The sequence below is a fragment of the Phascolarctos cinereus genome, unplaced genomic scaffold, assembly GCF_003287225.1.
Source record: "Phascolarctos cinereus isolate Bilbo 61053 unplaced genomic scaffold, phaCin_HiC Scaffold_3;HRSCAF=262, whole genome shotgun sequence".
Classification (NCBI taxonomy): Eukaryota; Metazoa; Chordata; class Mammalia; order Diprotodontia; family Phascolarctidae; genus Phascolarctos; species Phascolarctos cinereus.
The window spans coordinates 29,964,878-29,992,602 of record NW_027555736.1 but is presented as its reverse complement, the minus strand read 5'-3'; the positions used below and the strand labels follow the sequence as shown (position 1 = coordinate 29,992,602).

Here is a 27,725-nt window from a genome sequence, read left to right as displayed (position 1 = left end):
TTAATTGACAATAAGCAAAACTTTATTTAAAGAAGAAACAGTCCGTCATATTTTCTAAATTGCCTTAAAATTATCAGTTTGAGCTGAACATAGATCCCAAGGTTTTTAAAAAATTTTTATTACTAAGCTGCTCCTTGATAACTTGAAATGCAAAGTTTCCAAACAAAACAAAACCAACCAACAAAACTCCAAAAAAAAGCATGTCTAGAAAACAGCCATAACTGCGGTTGTTAATTACATGGTCTACCAGGGCACATAAATTGCCCCCTGAACCTTCTGAGAGGGGCCAGTGGTGTCTCATAGGCACAATTTGTCCAAAGGTGGTGTTAGCTCCAACTTCTACAGAACACCCAGCATGCATGATGTCAGGTAACAAATAAAGAAACCAGAATTATTTCACTTTTTTTTTTAGCAACATAGGCAAAATATACAGTACAAAGGTATCTTAATAATTTCAGGATGGTTACTTATACTTTTTTCCCTTGAGATTTTAATATCCAAAATATTTGAGAAAATTACTTGGTTCCAGCTTCCTTCTAAGTAGGCAAGCCATATTTGGGAACCTTCTGGGGACTGGAGTATTTTCAAGTGGAGTGGGCTCATGTAGCTTGATAGAAAGGAAACATTGATGACGTTTCACCTTTTGGGGGCAGAGGATGAAGCAAGTAACTGTGACTGCTTTCAGGACTATAACTCAAATGATGGTTTGCTTTTTTAAAGAACATCATTTTGTCAGTCCTGATGTGTAAAATACATTTGCTAGGGTTAAATTCAGACTGGAAATCATCTGAAAAGAATGAAAAATATTTTGAGAAGAGACTAAGCCATGAGATACCAATCTTTGAGGACACACATTGGTTTGTAATTCTTAGTACCAAATCCCAGATTTCAACATGGAGGTCACTTAGTGAGAAATCACCAGAACCCACAACCTAGCCTGTGACTATGTCTAGAACAGTGTAGAAATTATCCTGCACTACAGCAGAAAATAAACCAGAAACTGCATTTGGTCTTTCTATGGGAACTCAATCAAATCCGCAGCCAGTAGGCAGGCACCCTAAAAAGCAGGAGGTAGAGTTTAGACAAATGAACTCTTACTTGAGGAAAGCTGTAGTGTGGATAAATGAATTTCCCTGGCTTAACTGGAAAAACAGAAACTAGTTTGTAAGAAAAAGGCAGGGTATTTTTTGAAGAGGCCTTTTTTTCCCCCCCTAATGGTTTACTGGTTATGACTTTACATATAGAAATTTCACCTTTATAGTTTATCTTGCCTGGAAAAAAGAAAAAAAATAGAGGGGTAGGAAAAGACATTTGAATTTTGAAAATCACCACAATCTATCTGCATTTTAATTTGAAATTTGCATTTTAAGATCGACCATTTTGCTTTTAATTTGCCGCTTTTTAGGGTTTCTACTGTGACAAGCTTGCTTCAGTGCCTTGTGGGGCAGCAAATATTGGGAAAACTCAAGCACAGGAGCCTCTGAAATGCTGCTTAAGCTAACTGTACCAGTGGCAGATGTCTCAGGTTCAGAATTACCAGCCACATAATTACAGTCTCTTAGTACTTTTCTAGTGCTTTTAAGTGTTTTTCAGAGGGTTAAATACTTGAGAGACACTGGAGATGGAGAAATACAGACCATAAAATTTAATGCTAAGCCATCATACTCTCTACTACCAATTGAAGATCATTCAGAAAACAGGATAAAAGGATCTTCAACACCAATATGTCTATCAATGAGACGCTTTTTGGTACTTGACTTAGACAAATCTGATTTACATACACTTTTTCAGGAATATATCTGTTGTGGTAAGGAGAGATAGTTATATTAAAGTTATCGCCACACCTTCTGCAGGGCTCAATACTTTGTCCTTCCACTGCTTAAAACAGCAAAATTCTGACACCTCTTTGGCTGCCAGGGCACTTGACTAATTTGTCACAACAGTGACTGTGAGGAAATTGCCAAGAGTTGGCAATTTTGGCTGGGGGGCCACTGGATCTATGTAAAATAACCCTGTTCTTCAGAGTTCCATATTTACCTTGCCATGACTGCACAGAACTCACCAATGCTTCTCCAAGGGATTCAAATGCTACTCAGCTTTCACTGATATCACCATTATTTTTATGTAAATGAGCCACCCCATCTTGCAAACTTCATTTTTATGTTCTGGTCTTTTTATCATTGGCGGAATATATATATATATGTATATATTGCAGATTTTACCTTTTAGAGAGAATGGGATATTTTCTCCTCATTCCTGTATAATTTCAGACTTGTTAGATTTAAGTTTCAAGTGATAAGAATCTGGCCTGCCCTTTAACTACTGCAGAGATAACTTAACCAGGATGAACCATGCAGTTATTAACATAATTGGCATAATAGTTCGCATTTATGTAATTACTTTTATATGGCTCATTTCTGAAAACAATTTTTAAATATGTTTGCAAATTCCAATTCTGCTTATCTTCACAAAGCAAACTTTAGATCTTGAAACCAGTTATTTTCTGCAAAGAAAAATGCTGATTTATTTGAAGCATGAAATTATTTTTCATTTCCATTTTATTATCTTGTTCAATTTTTAAATTTAGTAAATAATAAACAGCAAATCCTTTGTTTTCTATTGGTCAGCTACAATGATCTGATGGTCATTTGTAGATTCCCTCTCCAGAGCAGTTTTTAATGCCTACCACATTCGTGTTGATGATTCGTATCAATTAGCATCAATTAGCACAATTCTCAGAGGACTGAAATTTTCGGAGTTTCTGATTCTTGCAATTTCAGGGCCAGCAGTTCTTTCTCAGAAGGAAGCGGCCATTCTTTACACATGAACAAAAATGGTACGTCTATGGTGTTACATATTAGCTATTGAGTGTGTTAATTGATGTAATTAGACAGAGTAAGGGGCACATACATTTTCAACATATATATGTATATATATATGTATATATACATATATATATAACTTTTAAGACATGATATTAGCAACTCTGCTAGCATACTGATGAAGCTGGGGGAGGGGCAGTCAGAGCTCGAAAACTCTTTGGTATTTGCTAAACTAAGATAAGGCACCCAGGTGGCACCACAGTGCATTGAGCACAGGGCTTGGAATCAGGAAGACTCATTTTTATGAGTTCAAATCTAGCCTCAGACACATACTAGCTGTGTGACCCTGGACAAGTCACTTAACTATGTATGTCTCAGTTCTTCAACTGTAAAATGAACTGGAGAAGGAATTGGAAAACCACTCCAGGATTTTGCCAAGAAAAGTCCAAATGCTGGGACTTGACTTAATCCACCTTTTCTCCTCAAATACAATGGAATTAGCTTTCTGAAAGGAATAACCATTTTAAATGACAAAGAAAGGTGATTAGTAGTGAAAAGTTGTGCTCAGAGGTGGCATCCTCAACTAAGTCAACATGCCAGTTAGTGGCGAAAGTGTTTTGGCCACCTTCCAAGAGGTCTGGAATAGTCTGGGCGCTGATGACTCCAGGGACCCAGAGAGGAGAGTTGTCAACCACCAACCTCCTGGGACCACAGCCCTGCTCTATCCCACTCCCATTCCTTTCCCTGCAGTCGAGGCAGGAGCACCTACTCAGAGCCCTGGGATCACATCTTGGAGAATTTGTGGGTTCACAAGTGAATGAAGAGGAGTTATGAGAAATAGGAATAGTTTAGGGAGATAAGTCCAGGGATGAGTTCCTGGGCAGCACAAGCCTATTTATTTGGGAGCCGCTGCTGGTCAAAATATCTTCTTACCTTGTCTGAATTTTTCATTTCACATTGTAATAGTTTCCTGCTAATTAGAGCCTCATTCGTGTTAGCAAGCATCCTCTCTTAAAAAGGTCAAGACCTTTCTCTGAGAAGGCTTAGGTGCAACCCTATTAGTTTGATAAGATTGCTGGCTTTCTAAAGGTTTGGGTGCTGGAGAGAGAAGGGAGGTGGGGAACTCTGGAGTTAGGAGATTGATCTGGGATCTTGGGGCAGCATGAGGGGATTAGAGAGGGCAGGAAGGATTATTTTAAAAGGGAGGTGAGATGGTGCCAAAGACAAACGGGATTTAAAAACCTTTGCCTAGGGTCAGCCTTCTGCCCAGGGAGGGGAGAGTATATTTCTCTTTTCTTAGTTTTTTATCACAAAGCTCCCTGCTACCAGGACTCAGAATCAAGTTAGTACTCTTGAGTGTTACAGCACTCAGAGTACTAACTTGATTCTGAGTGGTCCCAAACTCAACTGTCTTTTTAAAAGTTTATGTAACTATTATTAATGTAAATACTTGTTTTTCACAAAAACATTTACATAAGATGCTGGTATCACCTTCAAAAGGATTTGTAATATGAAGGCTGCAAATCTTTGAAGTAGCCCTGAACTGCAGGCTTGAAATTAATCAGGCTAACCTGAGATCTTAACTACCACTTTAACATGATTTTTTTTGGGGGAAATGCATTTTGCATTAAAAACAACTGACTTATAAATGACCTTCTGAAATACTATCCATTTGTAAATTGGGGACTTCCTATATTGGGGTCCCACTGGTTGATTGTCCAATATTTTTGACTTGGACAGTAGCATGAAGCAATTAATTTTACAAGAATGGATTGTGGCTCTTGCGTTTGCTATGTGCTCTGATGAGCACACCACCACAATGCCACTAACCCTACCATATCTGAACACAGATAATCCTGTATATTTCCAGGCATTCTATGAATGGTTTGTCCAGATCTCTTGCTAATGGCCTCTGGTGTGGTAGAGAAGAAGCACAGTTACCGAACCTTTATGGTATTTTTACCCAAAAGGCCAGTCTGGCTATACCAGCCTCTTTCAGACTCTTTATGCCATTTTGAAAAAACAAAATTGAAGTCCTACAGTCAACATGTAGTCTTTCAACCTTGTCAATATTCACAGTAATTCAGCAACCATTGAATCCTGTAAGAAAGCAGGGGATCCTGTACTTCAGTAATCCTGGGCTCCTGGCTCTATCTCATTCTGCTGAGTCACAGTTAAAAAACACTGTACCTGGTATATATGTAGGTGCTTAATAAATGTTTTGTTCAATTAAAATTGCTTGGTTCAGGGTGATAAAGTGGTTCTCTGTCGACTTAATTCCATGTAATAGAACTCCAGTGATTCATATGGTATTTATCTGTTTCCGCTTCCCCATTCTCCAGAACTAAGTTTCTAGTACTTATATCCTATCTTCTGCATGAATTCTTTTTTACAGAATCTCAAACTCACAGCTCTATACATCAGGGCACTAATTTACTTTTTCTACACCCAAACCTCAAACTTGAGGAAGGAATTTTCAGGCTGGTGTACATTCCGTATCAGAATGCAGTCCCTATTGGCTAAAAAAAAGGGCTCATTCATACAACAAATATTTATTAATTATGAGTTATGTGCAAGAGCGTGTTTTTGGTGATATTGGAGATAGAGAAAACTACAAATGGGCCTTTCCTCCCGGTAGTTTCCACTCTGACAGTTTGATAATTATTAATAAACATTAAACAAATAAATAATGACATGTAAAGAAATCTGAGTTCTGAGAGATTCAAATGTAAAATCCAAGAATCTCCCAACTTTGGAGACTTGTGGGGTTTAGGAAAAAAGGGGTGTGTGAGAGGCTACCGAAGTAGCAGAGAAGAGTCAGAACAGCGCTGCATGTAAGCATATAATGGGTCTAGACATTAGCTGTCTCTTCTTACTAAAAATATTTTGAAACTTATTCTATTGATTCTTTTTTTCTAACAAAAAATTTTTCAATTTTGTATAGAAATCAATGAGGAAATAGGATTCCCTGGGTAGAAGTTGGTTTTGTAGTTCATTTTGCTGCAGGGCAGCTGCTCCACAGAGCATTGCTATCTATACCATGAGATTTACTTGGACAAATAAAAAGTCTAGCATTTTCTCTGAATAACTGAAGTAAAACCTTTACTCCTTAGTGATAGAATATCTAGCATCTTACGGCTCATTTCCAAAGGTGCAAACAGAACCTCACTGAGAACCTCTTTCTGACTAAAGAACAGATTTTAGCAGCAGGGAAACAATCCCTGCTTGTGCCTTGAGGAATGACAGTCATTTGTGGGTAGTTCATCTGTTGAGGGCAGGAATTACGCCCTGTTCACGTCTGTATCTTTCATGGTGCCCTTCACATACCAAGAGCTCAACAAATGAACAGTTTTCCCCTGGGCTCCTTCAATCCCTTGGCCTCTGTGGGAAGCTAGGGGAAAAGGAGACTAGAGACTTTCCCTGAAGCCAAGTGGCTGGGAACAGAGACACCATCAACTCATGTCCCTGCAGAATCAGCCCTGATCTGGGGCAGAGTCTGCACTGACCAATGAGAACCAGAAATGCTGGTTCCCCTTCCTCTCACCTTTTAGTTTAGCATAATAGTTTCTACTTAGGTACCACTTTTTAGTTGGGGATCTCAAAGCAGTTAAAAATATAAAATGGTTGCTTTTCCTAACCGCCCACCGCTCTGGTAAAGAAATTTAAACCATGAATTTTTCATAACTTCCTCAAGTTAATTTTCTTCTGTTTCCCCTTCTCCATTCTCCAGAACTAAGCTTCTAATAAGTATATCCTATCTTTTGCATGAATTCTTTTTTTACAGAATCTCAAACTCAAGCTCTATACATCAGGGGACTGAATTACATGTTTTAAGGCTTTTGATGAGGTCTTTCCTTTCTGATTTCTTTATGTGCTAAGTTGTTGCTGTAACATGAGATGACCTCTTTAAGTTTTAGAAACAGTAGCACAGCTAGTAGCTCTTTAGATGATGTTGGAGGTTTCTCAGCACTTCCCCATGGTTCCCCTTTGGCTAGTCCAACCAACATACTCTACTAGTTCAATGCTACAGGGGCGTACTAAATCAGGAATAAACTGGTTATGACATAGGTTGGAAAATCAGTCCTTGGTGAATATAATTCAGTAGTCAAACTCAGAAACAGAAAAAAGCGAAGCAGATAGGCATCAATGCCAACCACAAAGTGGTATGCACGTTACATGATGTTAATTCACCTCACTGTGTAGTTGTGTCTGCCTGTGAGTGACAAACATATCCCTCATTCTTGGCAACTTATTGTGTAGTTCAGTTTGCCCAAGATGAGAAAGATGACCTTGCTTCTTTACCTACAGATGTTCTACGTTACCCCTCTATAACGCTATAACAAAGCGGATTAGACGAGCTCTCCTCAAATTACTACTGTCGGCACGACTGCAGAGAGTAGGTCGTCATCTCTTAGCTTCTTTCCGTCCTCTTGAATCTGGCAGGTTAGACCTATTCTAGGGGCTCTAGGGTGCATACCTTATAAGCACAAGCTCATTGCCTCTGAGAATATTTTGTGCAGCACTACGCATCTCTAACACAGCATGGGATGGAGCAGTAGCTTTTGCCCAGAGTCGCGGCAGACTACTGCATGGCACTTTCGGTTTAATTATCCTGTGTCTCCTCATTTCTCTTTGTCACTCACTCCCTTCCCTCCTCTGCTGTGACTGGGAGACTACCCAGTTCCGCTTGCTCAGAGTATTCCTTGCAACAAGTCCGCTGCGTGCGTGGTAACTTACTAAAAACTAGTTGCGTGGAAACCTCCCGGGTCTTGGCTTATGTCTTCATGTTGTTGGTGGTGGGCTTCTTTCCTCTCAACAGTCTTTCAGCTCCACAGCAGGAACCCTGAGGTTTTTAAAGTTCTTCACTTTCCACCATACTCTGAGAAGAGCACGAAAACATCATTGTACTTTCCATAGATGAGAAGGCCGAAAAAATGTCAAGTCCTTTGCTGGTGAGGGATCCGTAGCGGCTGCCACTGGGTCGTACTGACATGGGCTGTGGAATCTGCTGGTGCCACTGGGCTAGAAAATCAGTAAGAGAACATGTTAGGCTCAGTTGCATTCAGGCTGGTCTAGGATATGGGAAGAAGGGATGTATGAGGAACGTAGATTCTAGTCTCTGACTTAGCCTTCTCATGTCTAGGCTTCAGAAGACATTGTGATTCTTATATTGCAGATGAGGTGGTTAAGCAGGATCTCTTTTGGCATCATTGGCCCCTCTATAAACTAGGGGTAAAAGTGCTTGGCCTGCCAAAGTCAAGATCAGATTTTTTTTTCTAATTCTATGATTCTAATATAAGAAGGCAGCAACAAACTATAAAAAAAAGACAGACTGCTGTGACTAAAGGGATACTGGAAGCATGCCAGAAAAATCTCTCTCTTCTCCCTTGTACTCCAACCTGGCCTTCCATAGTACCTATGGCTTTAGTCACTCATTTTGTGGCTACAATCAAAGAAGGAGGGAGTGATCTCTGGGGCAAGAGGGCAGCAGCTGCAGCCCAAAGCCCCAGTGCAAAGGCCAGCAACTCTCACAATTAGAGGCTGTCCATAGGCAAGTTGTCAAAACAGAGAAAGCCTGAACTGGTTAGTTCATCACATTGTGATACCTGAGCCGAGCTTTAGAAAGAAGAAGAAAAACAGAGCCAGCTGAACCCTCTGGGGCAGAGCATTCTGGCTGCTGGGAGCTGCTTCCTGGATGACTTTCCTTGGAGGCCTCTACTTGTCTTGCCTTGTGTTGTCTGGGGAAAAGTGTTGGGCATTGGGTTGGACCATAAGGTGCTTCAAGTATTAAGGCAAAGACTGTACGAAAGGACTGGGCAGTGATAACTTTTGTCATGGTCAGGAAGAGCCTGCTTGTACCTTCTGATAATTTCTATGTTTTCTTAGGGGTATCAATGGGACAGATCTGGGGATCCTTGTAGTCAGAGGTCCTAGGATCCTGTCACATTTGGGCCAAGGGATTGCATTTCCAAAATGAAAATACACAGGTACACACAGGTGGGTCCCACACAAACATTAAGCCACTAAAATATCCCTAAGAATTAGTTTAGCAGCAGATTTCTTTGGAAAATAGAGAGGAGAGTCTAAAGGCTCAAGACACAAGTTAGGAAAACATTGATGGGGGAACAGTCAGAAAAGGTCCGTAGAATGCCCTGCTGCCTAGGAAGAGCAGGCTTATCCAGGGCTCCGTAGCGAGGCAGCCCTGAGCAAAGCACCAAGAGACTAGATTTCAGAAGGGAAGACAGATAATCAAAGTGAGGTGTACCTGGATGGAATTACAAGCAAACGTGTAATTTTGCTTAGTAATCTTGTCTAGGGTTGGACACATTCAAAAATTCCAAATGCTAACTCTTAGTGTGGTCAGAGAGCGAATGCTGAAACAGTTTGGGCAGATCTGCAATCAGGGTGGCATCATGCCTACGGGGAACATCTTGAGGACTCCAGCAAGAGCACTTCCAGGATCCGTGCTTTACTGGGGTCACACACGATCTCTGAGCCTCAGCCCACCTTTCTCTGGACTCTATGGAAGAGTATGTCACATACTTTTGTGGGAATGTTTTATACCAAATGATCTTACTATACCACCTGAGTAAACACCCCTTTTTAAAAACCACTTAAGCCTGATTAACTAATTTACATGAACCAGTTATCATGTGGGAAGCATGCTGCTTGGGGCTTATAAGCCATAGCTTTAGATAAACAACTTCCAACCCCTCAAGGAGGGTGGTACCACAGAACTTTAAGAGGGCACTGTGGCCACATTCTGGGGACAAAACTCATCAGTGTGAGTGTGCGCTGAGATAAGGACTCTAAGAATCTACATGCACTAGACAAAATAGTTAGTATCAGAGTAACATAGTCAGCACCAGTCATTTCTGTTTCTATCAAAAATCCCTCCATATTTTAGTGCTTTAAAAAGCTTATAAATATAAAGGGATATTCATGTTTTGGCCACTAGATGGCATATATCTAGCTGTAACAAAGCTCTCACTTGTGGAAAAAAAAATCTTATCTTGTCAGATTCAAAAAACAGCAATTAAAGATATAATGTGAGCAGCCTCTTAGTGCTTTCCTAAGGAATGTTGGCTGGTGTAGCAAAATTGACTGATTTGAGCCTTATTTCACTGTCAATAATTTACCGGTACTTGTAGGTAATTTGTGGGTACCAACTGAGGGAATACTCATTCTGGTGAAATCATGAATCTTTGAAGCACCACAGATGATTCACAAATTGGATAATCAGCCACTTTTTGTTTTCCTTAAATAGCTGTCTGACTCATAATTCTTCAATTCAAGCTCTCAAGGGTGCAGAAATTACATAAAAGCAAAGATGCTTTGGTAGCTAGGTTGAAAACACTTTGAAAAATCTAGTTTCTAGAATGAAAAACCTAATCTGACCAGGTCCTTAGTGGAAAATAAACAAGCCACCTGCTATAACAACTATTGGCTAAATGACTAAATGCTATGCATTCCTTCTGGCTGGCTGTCTTAAAACAAGCTCATTAGTCCCACCATAGATATCCAGTCTTGCAGTACATGACACGATGCCAGCTTCATTCTTGGCAGACAATGTGTACCATCCGGCATCTGCTTTCTTGGCTGGCTGGATGAGGAGGCAGACATAACCTGTTGTATCTTGGTGCATGCTGAAAAAAGAAAAACAAAATCTTTCACCAGGAGATAGTGCAGTACCTTTGGGCATAGGCTTCGAGGTGATCCCTAGCACACATCCCATTTTGATCTCCAGATTTTTTATGTAGGTGAAATCAGAATGAGGGCAGCATGGCATAATAGATAGAGGAGGGTCTTGGAGTCAGGAAGATCGAAGTTCAAGTTCAGCCACTGACCTATATTAGATGTATGACCATGGCCAAGTTGTTAAACCTCTCAACACGGAGGCCACTCCATAAGTATTAACCTACAAATCTTTGCAGGTGGAAGAAGTGTCCACATTGGGAATTCCCCCATTCTGATGCAATCACATGTTTTCCCCCTTCTTCCTACTACCAAAAATATTAAAAAATCAGGTTTAGGTAAACATCAATGACACCCTTAAAGAAGAAGTCACAAAAGTCTGGAGGAAGTAAGACACAGTGGTATGGAACAGCCACCTCTGTTTCCCACCTTTTCCACCTTAGATCTCCTAGTCTGTATTTGCTTCAGCTCCCTTAGCTTCCCCTAACATCCTGGGCTGAGGCAACCACTTTTTGTCCTTGTAGTCGCAGCTGCTGTCCACAGTAGGGACTCATTCAATCCTTGCTGAATGAATGGCACCTGGTCACTGTGAGTTTATCACATATCTCACACAGTGAGGAACAGCCCTTTTCTACTCACACTCATGGAGGACAAAGACCATTTCATTTCTGTCTTTACAGCTTAAATGCTTAGCATAGTGTCTGGCATACAGTAGGTGCTTAATAAATGCTTATTGAGTTGAGATGAGGTTAGATTTTTCCTAAAAGAATTTCTGCTAGGAAATCTGGGAAAAGAAAATAAAGATAGAATTCTGCATAGAAAGAGACTCAGAGGACACAGATTTTTTTAATAAACTTATTTACAACTGAAGTCTAGCCATAGCATGGCTTGACTAATGCAGTATCCTCAGCCTCCGTTTAGAGAGAAAGGGTGGATATTCAACGAGGCAGCTTAGACTTTTAGTTGACAGGTGTACATGTATTTGTGCTGGTAGCATGCTCAGTTTCCATCCAGATGTGGGTGCGTACCCAGCTGGTCTCCTCTGCCTCCAAAGGCACTTGATACTTCATTCTGCTGCCCCCTGTCCCCCTCCCCAGCCTCTCCCCATGAGGAAGGCACTTCCCTATCTGGCTCCCACAGAGCTGACCCTTGTATTCAGGTCATCCTACGCTAACTTCCTCAATGGCTAGGTGACTGTAGGACTGGGTCCTAGGATTCCTATCTCTGTCCCTTCCTTGCCTCTTTTTCTCCAAGCTATTTGTTTTTGTTTTTTGAAAGCCCATTCACTAGCTGGTGGTTGAGCCTAGTACGGCTTGACTTCTTCACCCTCTGTATCTAGCTTGCCAACCCCCATTGATGGATACCTTATTTCTTCTCTTGGAATTTGTCTGCATCCTGCCAGCTCCTCCTAAGCGCCTGAAGCACACTCCTTGTCTCTGTGCCAAAGCTCATTCATTTTTCTTTGCTGGGTCTGCCCACCAAAGCTGTTTCCTGACTGAAGGGGGCATCCAGCTCTTAGCTCATGTGCAAGACAGAGGTGACAGACAGATCAAGATTTTCCTAGCTCAGGTGACTAGCTCCACCCACTGGCTTCAAACTGGCTTCACTCAGGTACCACTTGCAAGGAGGAGGAGACCTTCCAGAATTCTATCACTATAATTCTAAAATAGAGAAATTACACAATTTTTTTAAGGACATGAGAAGAAAAAGGACATTTTCTCATGGCATGGCATGTATAGAAAAGCTGACTATATACAGCTCCTTTAACAACAGCTGGTCCTGTCTTTCTTACCAGTCATGCAAAGCACTGTCCTTCCCCGGGATCCCCCCCAGCAGGGAAGACTTCCCACAGAGTGGGTAAGGAGAAGGGGAGAGGCTCCTCATTATATAGAAGGGAAGTCTAGTCTTTCCTAAAAGCAGTGATTTGGGTCACACAATTTTTTTCCAACAAAACCACATTTTAGTTTTGGAGCTGAAAAGATTAAGAAGGGCAAAGACACATCAGTTTATGCATGCTTTCTCTAACCTAGTTTACTGTGTTTCCTATAGCACAAATCAGGTCCTCTCCAGTTCTCTTTAGTTTTGCTAATAAAAGCAATTTTATTTTTATTTTATGTAATTTTAAGATGGCAAAATATGAAAATATCTTAAAAGCTGTTTAGTTCTAAGAGTCACATCCTGCCATTCTGAAGAAAATACTTTTTGGTCCTCTTGGGGCCCATAGTCTTGTGCATTTCCACTTGGATTCTGGACCCTTTGAGAAGGTGATTTCTGTTCTTCTTGCTGTCCTGCCCCTTGTGGCTAAGGGCTGGAATAGTCAAGAAATAAGGTTGTTGAGACCAGGAAGCCCATACACATGCATGCGTGGGTCTTTTCCAATGAGTAGAAGGGCTTAGTGTAGAGAAAATAGGTTTAGACTCTTTAAACATTTTTTGCATTTTATTCTTTTCAGTGTCTAACAAAGTTCCTGAGGATTTTATTGATTATTTATTGCAAAGAAAGGTTTTCATAAGACACTTTTAAGTATAGGCTCTAGGGGTGTAGTGGATAGAACACTGGAGTCAGGAGGACCTGAATTCAAATCCAGTTTCGACAAGTCACTTAACCCCATTGCCTAATCAAAAAAAAAATAATGTAAGTATAGGCTATGTATGAAGGTGGCTGGCATTGGTCTGCACTACCTAAGATCTAATCATTTAGGATTGTGGGCATGATACAAACAATTGACAAATCACATTTAAAAGCAAGTTTGCTCATGTTTAGGACAACTACATTGTCCCCCTGTGCAAAATGAATTCTTATTTTGGGTTCTGCACAGATGAAAAAAAGAGATGAAGAAAGTATATTGTGTGCTATGGCTCCGAGAAGATTCATCACTCCTTACCAAAAAGATGCATTTCAGAGAAATTCAATTTCTTACTGAAAGCAGCTGAACAATGAAGAAGCTTAGAGACTTGGAAGCATTGGAAATACATAGTATTGGGAGGACCAGCAGCTGCACAGATGCTTTAAGACGTCTGTGAAAAGAAGATTCTAGTCTTTCTGCCATCTTCTTTCCATAAGCGGTGCATGGTGCGGTTATACTCTGACAGCAACACTTCTCCACTTACATTTTCCTAGAGAAGCATGTTGGCAGACACAGGAAAATTGGCTATTTTTTTTTACCTGATCGGGTACGACTGAATTTTAAAAACTAGTTACATGTTAAAGATGTTTGACCAAACCATCTGTTTTGGCAGAACTTAAAGCTAGGAAGCAACGATATACTTCATATTCCAAAGACTTAGATGGCAGTACTGTGTAGCCTCCCAAAAGCAATATGGTTATGTTGAAATTAGCTGCTTTAAAAATCTTAATAAATGTACCTTCAAATGCTGTTGACATATTGTTTCTATCATATTTACAAGTTATGTCATTAAAATTTTAAAGTTGCCGAAAGCTGCCTCCACCCCTCCTGGAAATCATGTGGCAAATAATGTCTTATACACATACATATACATACACATACAAACAGGTGTCCACACTTTCATGACCGAATATGTGCTAGCTACAAGCTATTGCCTAAGTCTGTTTGGATACTGGTGGAAAATGAACCAGGTGACAGGTGAAATCCAGTTGTTTACTGAAGCTACTGCTTTGTATTTCTGGGTCTAAGTTTTCTTCTCTGTTTAAATGAGGGATGAGACCAAATGATTGCTAAGTCACTTGGATTCCTAAGTCCCTAATATTCGAAGTCCTAATGTCCTCTGGACATCCTATTAAGCAGTGTCAAACAAGTCAAGCAGTGAAAAGTGAGGATTACAGGTACTATATTTACAAACTCTTAATCAGACATTTAACAGACTGAGCACACCATACAATTCTACACCATATATTCCACCTAGCTTCTAAGGTTTCTCAAGCAGCACAATGACATTCTAAGCAGTAGCAGTAAGGATATTATCAAAGGCAACCAAATGAATGGGATTTGTACCAGAGAATCATTTAGACAAAACAGTCTAAATGCACTCACTCTGAAGGCAAAACCAGTTTCATGTCTATGAGGTCATTCAAAAATATGTCCTTGTGCTATACCTGATTCTTTCTCTGGTAAAAGGGATGGTCTCATTGTCTTTCTTCCAGTAGAACACAGGGGTGGCATGCCCACCACACGACACTCTAGTCGAACAGGATGGCCTTCAGGCACACCGCTGTTTTGTAGTTTCTCTAGGAATACGGGTGCTTTCTTCACTTCTTTGGCTAGACAAGAAAAGTAGAGTTATTTTCTGACAAGTAAGTATCCTAATACCTTTGTCTTAAGAGTCAATGGATGGATGTGTATTCCTCTGTACACCTCCCCACCCCAGGACATTCCTCTGGCACTTTGTACATCTATAATAAGGAATTCTTGCATTGATACACATTAAAAGTTTTTAAAAAAAAGAGTAGAGGGAATTCTCATTCTTGATCAATTAACTGTACCTTCTGTGAGTGAAAAAAAAGAGCAACACCAAGGAATTATTATACATTAATTGAACAAGTATTGATTCTCTCTGTCACATTAAAGGAATTGTACTAGGGTGCTATGAGGCCCTGGGTCCTTTCCCTCACTGAGCTTCTTTATGACTCTTTATGACCCCATCTTGGGGTTTTCTTGGCAAAAATACACGAGTGTTTTGCCATTTCTTTCTCCAGCTCATTTTACAGATGAGGAAACTGAGGCAAACAAGATCACATACATAGTAAGTGTCTGAGGTCAAATTTGAACTCAGAGATGAGTCTTCCTGACTCTAGGCCCAGCATTCTATGCACTATGGCGCCACCTAGTGGCCCATTTCTTTTATTGCTCAACACTAAATTTTGAGAAACCATATCTACTAAAAGCAAAGCTGCTACTTTTCATTTGAACTTATTTTCTGAGGGAGTTTCTTATTTTTTAAAGCACAAAACTGTTTCCTGAATGAATGCTCTTGGTAAGGTGCACCAGTTTCCTGGTCACCTTTTATCTAAGTAGCACAAGGCACACAAGGGGAGGATATGTCTGTTAAAGCTACCTTTAAGCATCTGGGTTCCTCCTTTCTAGCTGCTAATTTCTAGGAGTTACCAAATAGAAAAAGAAGAAGAAGAGATGAGCTCAAACCCCCAAACTGCTCTCTTCTCCCTACGATGGCATTCCCTAAAGCAGTGGTTCTCAAAGTGTGTTCCATGGACCTCTAGGGGTCCTCCAGACCTTTTCAGGGGGTCAGCAAAGTTAAAACTATTTTCATGATGATACTAAGACACTATCTGAAGACATAAGAATTCAACAGTCTTCCATTAAACCAGACTTTAAAGAGATTTGAGAAATTATGTAAAACAGTGTCACTTCTCACTAAATTTTTTGTTTTGGAAAATACTGTTACTCTTAATAAAGAGATATTTATATTAACATAAAATGGTTTTATAATTGTTTTTGAATTAATATTTTAAAAGTGTGCTCATTTAAATTTCTGATGCAGTAAATACTGATAGACTCCACATAAGCCAAAGCTCTTTGGTACCTTGATAGTTTTTCAGAGCATACAGGGTTTCTGGGACCAAAAAGTTTGAGAACTGCTATCCTAGAGAAAGCAGGAAAATACCCTGGCCTGGGAATAAGGAAATGCGCGTGCTCATTCTGGCTGTGCTATCGATCTGAGCAGTCATCCTGATTTCACTGTGACTCACTTGGCTAGTTCATCTGAAGCAGGGTAAATGTGAGTCCCTGCCCACCCATCTCAAAAAGAGGGTGTCAGGTTTCATTTCATCCATTCAACATCTATTTGTTTAACACCAATACTATACAAGGCACTAGGCTTTTAGCTCACTTCCAGAGAAATGAGAAGAGAGTGGGGAACACAGCCTTCACCACTGGGTTGGTGCAGAGTTAAGGAGTGGCTGAACTTGGGCCCCATGGCACAGAGGTCAATGGGATCTAGAGAATTAGCTCTGGTGAATACCTTGAAAATGAGATTAATCATCTGAACAACAGAGCTTACCTACTACCGTGAGCTCTAGACTGAATGAATTCTGTCCTGTTTTGTTGGTAGCAACACATGTGTAGGTCCCGGCATCCTTCTGGGTAAGAGGGTCGATAAGCAGAGAGTGGACTCCAGTCTCTCTAATCAGCATCTTGTGGGTGCTGTCTGGCAGGACGGGTTGGCCATTGAGCAGCCACATCAGTTCTGGGGGTGGTAAGCCACTCACCTAACAAAGAACAAGACAGCTGAGGCCAATGACAGATTGATGACAAGCTAATTTATCAGGTGGTTCAATCTCTTTATCCTCACAGCGCACAACACAGTGAGGGTGAACCTTTGAGCTACAGGGTAGTGTGGGCATGGAAACGCATTACTCAGGGTATTCCTGGACTTGTTTTCACAAAGAATGAGAGGCAGCTGTCATTAACTGTATTCCTCTCTCCTACCTGGATGTGATCAAATGAATCAGTTTAAAAATTTGTCATATATTACATAGACGTCATTCCTTGAACTTGGAGTACTACTACAGGTATAATTAGTAGTTCGTCATCATCATCATCATCATCATCATCATCATCATCATCGTCATCATCATCATTACAGCTAGCATTTACATAGTGCTTTACAAAGATCTCATTTCATCTTCTTACCACTCTAGGACTCAGGTGCTATTATTATTCTCATTGCTAGTAAATGCCTGAGGCTGGATTTGAACTCACATCTACCTGACTCCAAGTCCCATGCTCTATCCATGGCCCTACCTAGCTTCAATTCGGTTAGTTGAATTCATTAATTCATTAGTCATAGAACCATGGAATTTCTGAGAGGGAAGGAACCTTGGGGATCATCTAGTCCAGGGGTGGGCAACCTATGGCCTTGAGGCCACATGTGATCCTCTAGGTCCTCAAGTGCCACCCTTGGACTGAATCCAAACTTCACAGAATAAATCCTTTTAATAAAAGGATCGGTTCTGTAAAACTTGAACTCAGTCAAAAGACTGCACCAAAGGACCTAGAAGGCCACAGTTTCCCCACCCCGATCTATTTTATGAAGAGAAAACAGGCTCAGAAAAGTGAAGTAACTTACCCAAAGAGAAAGAGTGGGGACTGCAACCCATATCTCTAAGATTCTAAATAAATTCTTTCTCTTTTTTTAGAAATCTTGACTTCATTTAAAATATTTTAAAATTTAGTATTTATTTTTTCTACCTCTTCTTCCATTTAAAAAGAAAAGAAAAAGAAATGCTCATAACAAATATGCATAGTCAAAGAAAACAAATTCCTTCCAAAACACACGTCTCCATCAGCCTCTGATGCCTCTCCCCTATCAGTCAGGAGGCAGGTAGCACGTTTCATCATCAGTCCCCTAAATTGATGGCCAGGCATTGCATGGATCAGAGTTCTTAATCTTTCAAAGGTATTTGTCATTACAATGTTGTGACCGTACAAACTGTTCCCTTGGCTCTCTTCAGTTCAGTCAGCATTAGATCAGTCTTCCAGGTTTCTTTGAAATCATCCCTTTCATCAGTTCTTACGGTATGCCAGTATTCCACTCCATTCATGTACCATAACTGGGCCACTTCCTAATAGGTGGGGACCTTAGTTTCCAGTCTGGGGCTACTATGAAAAGTGGTGCTATCACTATATTTGCAAGTGTGTCCTTTTCCCCTTTCTCTGATCTCTTTGGGGGTCTTGGCACTGCTGCTCTAATATACCATGTTGCTTCCCACTCTGTTTGGGAGGAGGGAACTTGTGGCTGGGAGGGAGGCAGATGAGGCTTCACATGGAAGATGGCATCTGAGTTGCATCTTAGAGGAAGAGAGAGAGGATGATATGAGGCAGAAGGAAGGAGGGAGGGAGTGGGAGTGTTGTGAGTTAGGAGAAGAAAGAAGTCCAGCTCAGCTGGATAGTGGACTATGAGAGAAAAGTAGTAGTCAATGGAGCTAGAAAGGTAGACTGGGGCCAGGTTGTATAGGGATTTAAAAGACAAACAGAGGAAAGATGTTTCATTGTGGAGGTAACAGGAAACCAGTGGAGTTGACTGAGACACATGGTCAGATCCAGGCTTAAGGAAAATGACTGACCACAGTATATGGTGTATAAAATGGACTGAAGTGAAAAGATACTTGAGGCAGGGAGACCAATTAGGAGTCCCTTGAAATAATCTAGGTGAGAGCTGATGAATGCTTGAACTATGATGGTAGTTATGCCAGTGGAGAGAAGAGGTTAGGTACAAGAGATGTTGTGAAGGTAGGAATGGCGAGATTTAAGTTAACTCATTGCAGATTTGCTGGAAGGGAGAGTGAGGAATGAGGAAAATGCCTAGATTACAAAGCTGAGGAACTGAAATGATGGTGATGCCTTTGATGGAAACAAGCCCTCCCCTTTGAAGAGGGAAGGATTTGGAGGAAGAGATGATGAGATCAGGGTTAGACATGTTGAGTTTAAGATGTCTCCAGGACATCTAGTATGAAATATGCAATAGGCATTTGGTAATACAGCACTGAAGCTCAGGGGAGAGACAGGCTAAATAAGTAGACTGGGAACTGTCATGCTTGTAGATTACCAATAGTAGACAGGGAATCACAATCTTCATACTGTTGAAAATTAAACCCGTGGGAGTTGATGAGGTTGCCAAGAGAAAGCCTATCAAGGGACAAGAGAAGAGGGACCATGACAGAACCTTGAGAAACACCCACAGCCAGGGGATGTGATGTGGCTGATAATTCAGCAAGGGGACTAGGAGGTCAACTGTTCAATTCTGTCTATAGTCAAAGACACTCTTCATTCATCTGTGTAAAAATGCTTGAGAGGCATTTACTAGTTTTGATGTCTTAAGAAACTCACTTTCACATACCTTGACAATGATGATGTAATTTTTTCTAAAGTAGATCTGAGAATAAAATGTTATGGGTTTAGTAGAATATTTTCATATGGTATGAGTTTTTAAAAGACAAATTTCCTAGAAGTAATTGAAGGGAAGACAGAAATGCTACCTCTCCCCTGCCTGGAAAGCAAAAGTGGTTAGATCAAAGAACAGGAACATGCACCCTACCTTACAGTCCAGTCTACAGAGCCGTCCCTCATGAGCAACCATGTCACCAGGAGCCTGAAGAAAATGAGGCCTGAAAAATCGTTCCTGTAAAGGTTCCTTATCTCGTTCTTGCATCCGGGCTCTCCCCCTGCAATACAACACAACTTCAGTTATGTATATAAAGTGTTTTATAAATCTTCAAATGACATATAAACTCCAGCTTCATTATTATTATTACTCTCTTATCTTCTCACCCTTTTGATGGAGTTGAGATAAAAAAAGACTGTGGACAAGTCACTATCCTGCTCCTATTCTTTTATATTTAATACTGTGTGGATTGTTGAAAGACTGACAAAATTACTTTTCCTTACTAAATTACGTGTGGAGGTGGCAGCTCATCCTCTGTGGGCTTAATGTGAGCATCTTTAGGACGGTGCCAATGGCAAACAGAATAGGACGACAGGAGTGATAGACACCTTTTTGTTTCCTGCATGGTTTTGATTTCTTCCACTAGATCTCCTTATTTTGAAAGTTTTTCATTCCAGGAAGTATAAAGATTGTGAGTGTTTATTATAGGAATACCTTTTAAAAACATTGTTCTTAAATTTTTTTACATAGAGGTGATTGAAGGTCAGGTTTTGTTTATGATAATACTCCAGTTCCAGGACAGTGTATTTGTTGAATTTTTAAGGATATCTCAATATCTGTATTTGTCAAATAAAGACTGTTGCATGAGTTTATGAAAGATAATGAGCTTCTGATGTGTAATTATAGCCACCATTGTCACGCCTTGCTAAATATTCAGTACGTGCCACATTTTTCCAACCTGCACAATTTCTGCCCTTTTCTTCCATAATTGGCATTTATCAATAGGTTCAATCCCCTTAAAGATAACCCACATATAATTTTTGGTGCTGATGACTAATCCCAAATTGCCATCATAAACCCCTCAGTTTTTATTTTAAACATCTCTGTGAACAAGCCATTTGTTCAATGCTTCTTCGTTGACATATCGGTTGAGCTCCTATGAACATTAGCCATGGAAGTCCTTTTGATTTCACTCTTGGATCTTAGCTATTTCATTGGCTCCCGGTGGAAGTGAACCACTTGACAAATTGACAAAAAAAATGTATTAATTATCAGCCTTCATTATTGCCTAGTTAAGTGAAGTATATTCCAAAAGCATTTCAGTACATTTTTAACCTACTTATCATGTATTCTGAGAACTTTTATCAATCCTCTTCTTCCTTTTTAGCCATCATCATCATCAATTATTATTTTCAGTGCTCAGGCATCAAAAATAACTTTCCAACCCATTCTAACATAGTTTTGTTTGTTTTTGGCTGGGCAATGGGGTTAACACAGCTAGTGAGTTTCAAGTGTCTGAGGCCGGATTTGAACTCAGGTCCTCCCGACTCCAGGGCTGGAGCTCCATCTACCGAGCCACCTAGCTGCCCCATTTCTAACATGTTTTCAGTTGGTTCATAGCTCATTCCTGTTTGCAGATGACCTTGTGATCATTGCATTAAGTCCTAAAATACTACAGGGCCCCTGCAATGAAATCTGCAGACACTCAAGGGTTGGCTTAGAGATCCAAACAGAAAAAGCCAATTGGATGAAGCATACATGTTGTCCAGTTTGTAACACACAGATTTTCCAAAGGAAGGTAGAAAGATATATATTGGGCATAAGCATACTGCAATACATGCCACCAGTGGTCGCTTGTGGGAGAAATGTGGCAGAAAAGATTAGCTGGAAAAGGAGATAAGCTAGTCATGTACTAAGAGTGGGAAACAAAAACTGAATGGGCTCCAATCTCTGTGAAACATCAAAGACCTAGAAGAAAGCCTTCCATTGGTGGAGAGAGCCTTTACAGAGGACCTATGGAAAGACACAGGCGAGAAAGGCAGAGGATGAGACCATGTGGCTGGGTCTGAATTTGTGCTGACTAAGGGCATCCTACAAGGATGAGACCACAATCCATCAAAGGACTGACAAATGTTAACACATGGCCCTGGTGATGTCTGCTGTGTGTGTGTGTGTGTGTGTGTGTGTGTGTGTGTGTGTGTGTCTGCACAGTGCACACATGTTATTTTAGGATCAGCCCAGGAAATCTAAAGACTCCTCCCCAGAAAGTTTGCCACCAAGGGACTCTATGGTCCAAGTTAGTGGAAGGAGTACTCCTACTGATGAAATACAAGTCCTTCAAGTGTGGAGGCACCCTAAGAGGTTTACTATGGGGCTCAGAGGGAATATTTTATTGTGCTGGGTTATAAACAAGTTAGAGAAAACCCGATATGAGGTTAGGATCACAGACAAAGTGCTAAGTGTGTCTCTGATGATGCAATAAGATGATCTTAAGAGATCTGTCACTAGATAAACCAGGCTGTGGCTCCTTTTCTCTGATGTTAAATGCCAATGGGTTACATGCCATTGCTCTCTTAGCTCTGGCTTTCAACAGTTGTACTTGTTCAAAATAAATAAATCAGCATTCAATCCAAATCTCAAAATCAGAGCCAAAGGAGAAGCCCCATTTACTACCTAGGACAAGGCAGCTGTACTTTCCAGGCTCAGTGAGTAATTAAACTAACTATGCCTATAAATATGACAGATCATTTTAAAAACTAAAATGGTTTACAAACTTAAAATGGAGGGAACAAACTAATAGTAACAGCTGTACTTTTTTCTTTTAAAGCAATCTGCATATTTATTCTTTATTAGTATTGACAGTTTTCGACACCACAGATACTCCCCCCACAAAAACAGCTGAAGAACACCCCCCCAGCACTGATTGCACAATACCACTTAAGAGTGATTATGACTGATAGCACATGCTTTTTTCAGTTTATGCATTATTTACAGAAAGGAAGTGTGCTTTAATAGCTTGGTACCAACTTCGTCCATGTATTCGACCTGAGTTGTGTTGCCTTTTAGTGTTAGCTTTTTTGACTTTCTAGTAACTGTTGGGTATATTGTTCTTTTACCTGTCTTCTTTATTTGTCACTTCTTATACAGCTGCACTTTTTTAAAGGTATGGTTGCCACGGTGGTAAAATGCAGTATGTGAAATATCTGAAATGTGGGTCACTATTTCTGTTTCTCTGATAAGTCATATTCATTCACTCTGTGTCAGCAGCTGTCGAATGTCCTGCTAGAACTTTGTGGCACCAACAGACTCTGGAGAAAAGCAGGCTCTAGACTTTTGACTTGAATCATCTTCATAAAAAGAAGGGAATTTCTTGCTCTTCTCAAGCGCCAATTAGGCACCTGCTATTTATATTAGCAAAACACAGTGGCTCTGCTTATGAGATCTGGGGTCCTATAAGCAGCCATCAAAACGTGTTGTTGTCTCTTGCGCTGAAGTGGAGCCAGCTGAAAGGGCCTGTTTTACATACTGTGTATGTATTCCTCAGTGTTACAAAAGTCTTGAAGCATCCCTTTAAAAAGGAGTTACAATTTCTTAAAAGAGAGACATACGTGAGTTACAGCTTGATCATTTTGCTTACCTGTGAGAATGAGTTGGGGTCAGTCGAGCACGCAGGGGCAGAGTCTGCACCATCAAGTGGCCAGAACAGCTGATTCTCCCCTAAGAAAGGAAGAAAGAACGAGCGCACCAAGTAGGATGAGGGCCATCCTGCGCTTGGTTGTTTCTATCAGGTTTGGAGCTGTTTAGCTGAGATCTTACAAACTGTTTTGGGAAATGAAAATGCTGCAATTGCTTATGAGGAGCTCTTCCCAACACAGTCTCTATTTGTATCCCTGGAAACAGACATAACTCAGAAATTGGCAGTCGGCATTATCTGGTCACCCACATTATGGATATTGATAGAGCATGGCCAGGTTCTCGGCCTTCCCTCCCTGGCTATACACTGCTTCTCTATCTTTCAAACAGATTTCAACCTGAAGAAATACGCAGGTCAAGTCTGGAAACAACATGACAACACTATTTTGTAGCTTTTCTACATTTCTTCTCTTAGTAATAGTTGAACAACTACAAGATATATTGTAAATACAATGTAAATTAGACATTATACAATTATAAGTTACAATGAAAATCACAAGATACATTATAAATACAATGTGAATACATTGTTGTCATGTAATCAGGCCGACTTTCAATTTTTTCCAAATAGTTTGATCATTTATTCTTCGAAGAGTAAAAACAAATATATTATTATGGTCATTGTTCTATGGAATTTTTTTTTCAATTAACTCAAAGAACTGGCACATCCAAGATTTTATCCTACTAGCCTAGAGGAAATATATAGTAAATGAATAACAATAGAAGGAAAAGTAGTAGGATATGTTGGAAAAAGCATAGAACTTGGAATTAGGAGGGACCTAAGTTTGAATCATGCTTCTGATGCCTACTAGTTGTATGACCATGGATAAGCCATTTATTCTTCTCTGAGCCTCAGTTTTCTCACCTGTAAAATAGGGTAATAATTACATATATATCATTGTATGTATTTATATATAAAATGTGTAATATATTATGTTAAATATATAACACCTTCTCTATATGCATTATGTGTGAGTGTAGTATTTACTTCGTAGTGTTGTTGTAAAGGTCAAACGAGAGAAACAAAAACACGAGGGCGGAGCTTGCTCCTCACTCCCTGGGGAAGCAGGAGCAGAAAGGTAATGAGGAGTTGATCTTGTCAGGAGGCAGGGTCTTATGCACTATTCATATGAAGCCATGACGTTTCACCTTCATTTTCCTAACTAGTTCTGGGTAACTAGGCAGTGTCGAACGTTTCCCTCAAAATGAAATAAGTTACCTTTCCCTCTCTATAGTAAAGAAATTCAAAGTACCCAACTTTAATTCAGGGATTGAGGAGCTCTTTGAAAGTCTCTACCTGTGGGTTAGCGGCCATGATTGTGTAGTTTCCATCATCGTCACTGGTGGTTGAGTCAATGTGCAGAGAACACGTCCCATCCCCCTCTCTCTTCATCTTGCAACGTTTATTTTTTTTAGAAATTTGTTTTCCATCTTTGAACCAATAAACCTGAAGACAGAGAGAGAGAGTAAAGAACACAGCCTTTGATGCCTGGGGAGAATGATAAGCAAGGTAAGGCAAAAGACCTGATGTGGAGGCAATTATCTCCATACAAATGGCCAGTCTCTTAAAATAAGTGTTCAGAACATGGATTTGATAAAAAGCCAAACATTTAAAATGTTAATTTTGTAATATAATCTGTAATATATATATAATTTGTAATATATACATAATTCATATTTGAAAACAGAATTTCCAACCCAATGAGATTGTCAGAGTGGCTTAAAGGACAGCGAGCTGAGATAGAGTCAGACCTAAGTGCTAAACCTTTCTTGGACCCTTACAAGTTGTGGGACTTGGAGAAAGCTATGTAATTTCTATGAACATTAGGTGTTTTACTACGTAAAATGGGGATGCCTCACACCTAATAGGGTTGTTGCATGATTCAAATGAGATTACATGTGTAAATGTTTTGCAAATGAAATCTGCTACATAAATATGATTTGATGCTGAATGGAACCTAGCAAAGTCATACACTTAAACTGTTGGGATGACTGAAAATTTACGTTGTCTAATCTCAACTGGGCCTTCTCTGCTGGAAGGCAATCTTTTTTATTCCTCTCAAATTTATTTTCTATCCCATCTCCCATAGAGGCTCTTCTAACTGTTCTCTCCTCAAATTTCCCATGTTTCTCTTTCCACTCTCTCAGGTGATGACCTTTTCTCATACTTTACTAAGAAAACATATCATTTCCTAAGCCCATGATATCACCCCAAATTCCATCCTTAACTCTAATCCTTCTCCTGCAAAGTCCAACTCCTTTACATGTGCTTGTACTTGTGATCCCACCCTCTCTCTTCTCTAGCACATTGCTCCCACAATCATTTCTCCCACTTCTTTAAATTTCATTCTCTCCCTATGACTGATTCTTTCCCTTCTGCCTACAAATATATGAATGTCTGTTCATCCTTAAAAAACCATCCTTAGATCGTATTGGCTAAGGGGATCCTCTACCTATCAACCTATATTTCTCTTCTCTTTCCATAATCACCAAATGTAGATGTCCCCTTGAGCTGTATCTCTTCTCTTCTTTGTCTATATCACCTTATTTGGTGAGTTCATTAGCTCCCATACATTCAATTATCATCTCTCTGCAGATCATTCCTAGCTCTATATATACAGCCATAATCTGTCTCCTGAGCTACAGTCCAGCACTAGCAGCTACCTTTGGGACACCTCATGTTGGATGTCCTATTGGTATCTCAAGCTCAATATATGTTCAATGCACTTTATAAATATCATCTCATTTGATCCTCACATCAACCCCCATTAGTTTATCAATCAATTAATTAATTAGGCTATTGGAGTTAAGTGACTTGACCAGGGTCACACAGCTAGTAAGGGTCAAGTGTTTGGTCTGAGGTAAGATTTGAACTCAGGTCCTCCTGATTTCAGGGCCAGTGCTCTATCCACTGTGCCACCTAGCTGCCCCAACTCCTTTTACAGATGAAAAAACTAAGTGAGATAGAGGTTAAATGACTTGCTCAAGGTCACACAGAGAGCAAGTGTCTAAGGCTGGATTTGAACTCAATCTTTCTGACTCCAGGTATAACACTCTATCTACTGTGCCACCTAGCAACCTTTACACAGACTTAATTTAAATAACACTCATTATCTTTCCCTCAAACCCTTCCCTCTGACTCCCCTTCCCAACTTCCCTAGTATTGTCAAGGATACCACCATACTCCTAGTTAGCCAGGCTTGCAGCTGGTGTTACCCTCACCCTGCCCTTGTACTGTCTCCACACCGCCAACCTCTTGTCAAGTCCACCCTGGTGTGGGCCTCACACCTGGAATGCCACAATTGTCCTCCCTCCCTCAAGCGTCTCCTCACTCCAGTCCACCCTGCACTTTATACTAAAGCTCAGGTCTAATCATTTCACCTTCTCCCTCCCTCCACTTGTTCCTTGTTTACCTCCAACACATAAAACCCTCCGCATGGCATCTGAAGGAAGCTCCACCACCTGGCCCCTTCCTATGTGTCCAGTTTTCCTCACACTTCACTCCCTTCCATGTACTCTGCAGCTGAGCTACACTGGCCCCCTCGGTGCTGCTTGAACAGCGCCATTTTGCTGGGTTTACCCTATCCCTGGCATGCTCTCTTCCTCATTTCTCCTTTCTGGTTTTCCTGGCTTCCATCAAGACCCAGTCCAAATCTCACCTTCTGCAGGAGGCCTTTCCCAATCCCCCTCAGTTCTAGTGCCTACCCTCTGAGATGATCTTCCCTTCACATCATATAGATGTTGCATGCACTTAGTTATTTACGTGTTGTCTCCTGGATTAGAATGGGAACTACTTGAAGGCCAGGACCGTGTTTTTGTCTGTCTTTGCATCCCCAGTGTAACAGTGCCTGGCACATGGTAATCACTTAATAAATGCTTGTTGAATCCCACTGTCTTCAACTTCCTATCCTCTTCCTGAAATCTGGCTTCTGTCCTAGTCACTCAACTGAAACTCTGCTTTCCACAGTTAACAATAATGTCTTAATTGTCAAATCTGACGACCTTTCTCAATACACACCCTTGTTGACCTCTCCATAGCATATAACACTGTAGACCACCCCGTCCTCTTGGCTACTCTCTCCTCTTAGGGATTTTGTGGCAGTATTCTCTTAGTTCTCCTTCTACCCATCTGATCACTCCTCAATCTCCTTTGTTAGATTATTATCATCGTTCATATGACCCCCCTGACTACAGATGTACCCCAAGTCTTCGTCTCAGGACCGCGAAATACGATATACTTGCTGCTCTAAAGAATGGCTCACTAGGGATCTCATCAGTTCCCAGGGGTTCAGTCATCTCTCTACGCGGATGATTCTCAGTTCTATTTATATACCCCCAACCTCTCTCCTGTGCTCTACGCTCACATCATCACCTACCTGCCTGCTGGACATTTTGAACTACATGTCTCACAGGTATCTCAAATGCAACATGTCAGAAACAGAGCTAAATCTCTTTCCCCCCAAAACTACCCTTCTTCTGCACTTTCCTATATCTCATATGGGTACCACAACGATTCCACGTCATCTCTGCCTCTTCAGTTTATCTACAGACAATCACTTAATTGTCAAATTCAGACCCTCTACCCTCATAACATCTGCATCTGTGCCCTTTTCTCTACCCACTCAGATGCCACACT

At 40.5% G+C, this 27,725-nt stretch overlaps 1 protein-coding gene across 1 annotated transcript in view; it reads right to left on the bottom strand.

Moving 5' to 3' along the window:
• Positions 1 to 27,725, bottom strand: part of MYPN (myopalladin) — a 93,999-nt gene continuing 66,274 nt past the window's right edge. The window contains 8 exon segments of the mRNA XM_020998164.2: positions 1 to 7,844; positions 10,335 to 10,468; positions 14,592 to 14,652; positions 14,655 to 14,756; positions 16,514 to 16,721; positions 19,550 to 19,676; positions 23,034 to 23,113; positions 24,387 to 24,536. Coding sequence (XP_020853823.1) covers positions 7,675 to 7,844; positions 10,335 to 10,468; positions 14,592 to 14,652; positions 14,655 to 14,756; positions 16,514 to 16,721; positions 19,550 to 19,676; positions 23,034 to 23,113; positions 24,387 to 24,536 — 1,032 coding nt within the window. The 3' untranslated portion in view covers positions 1 to 7,674.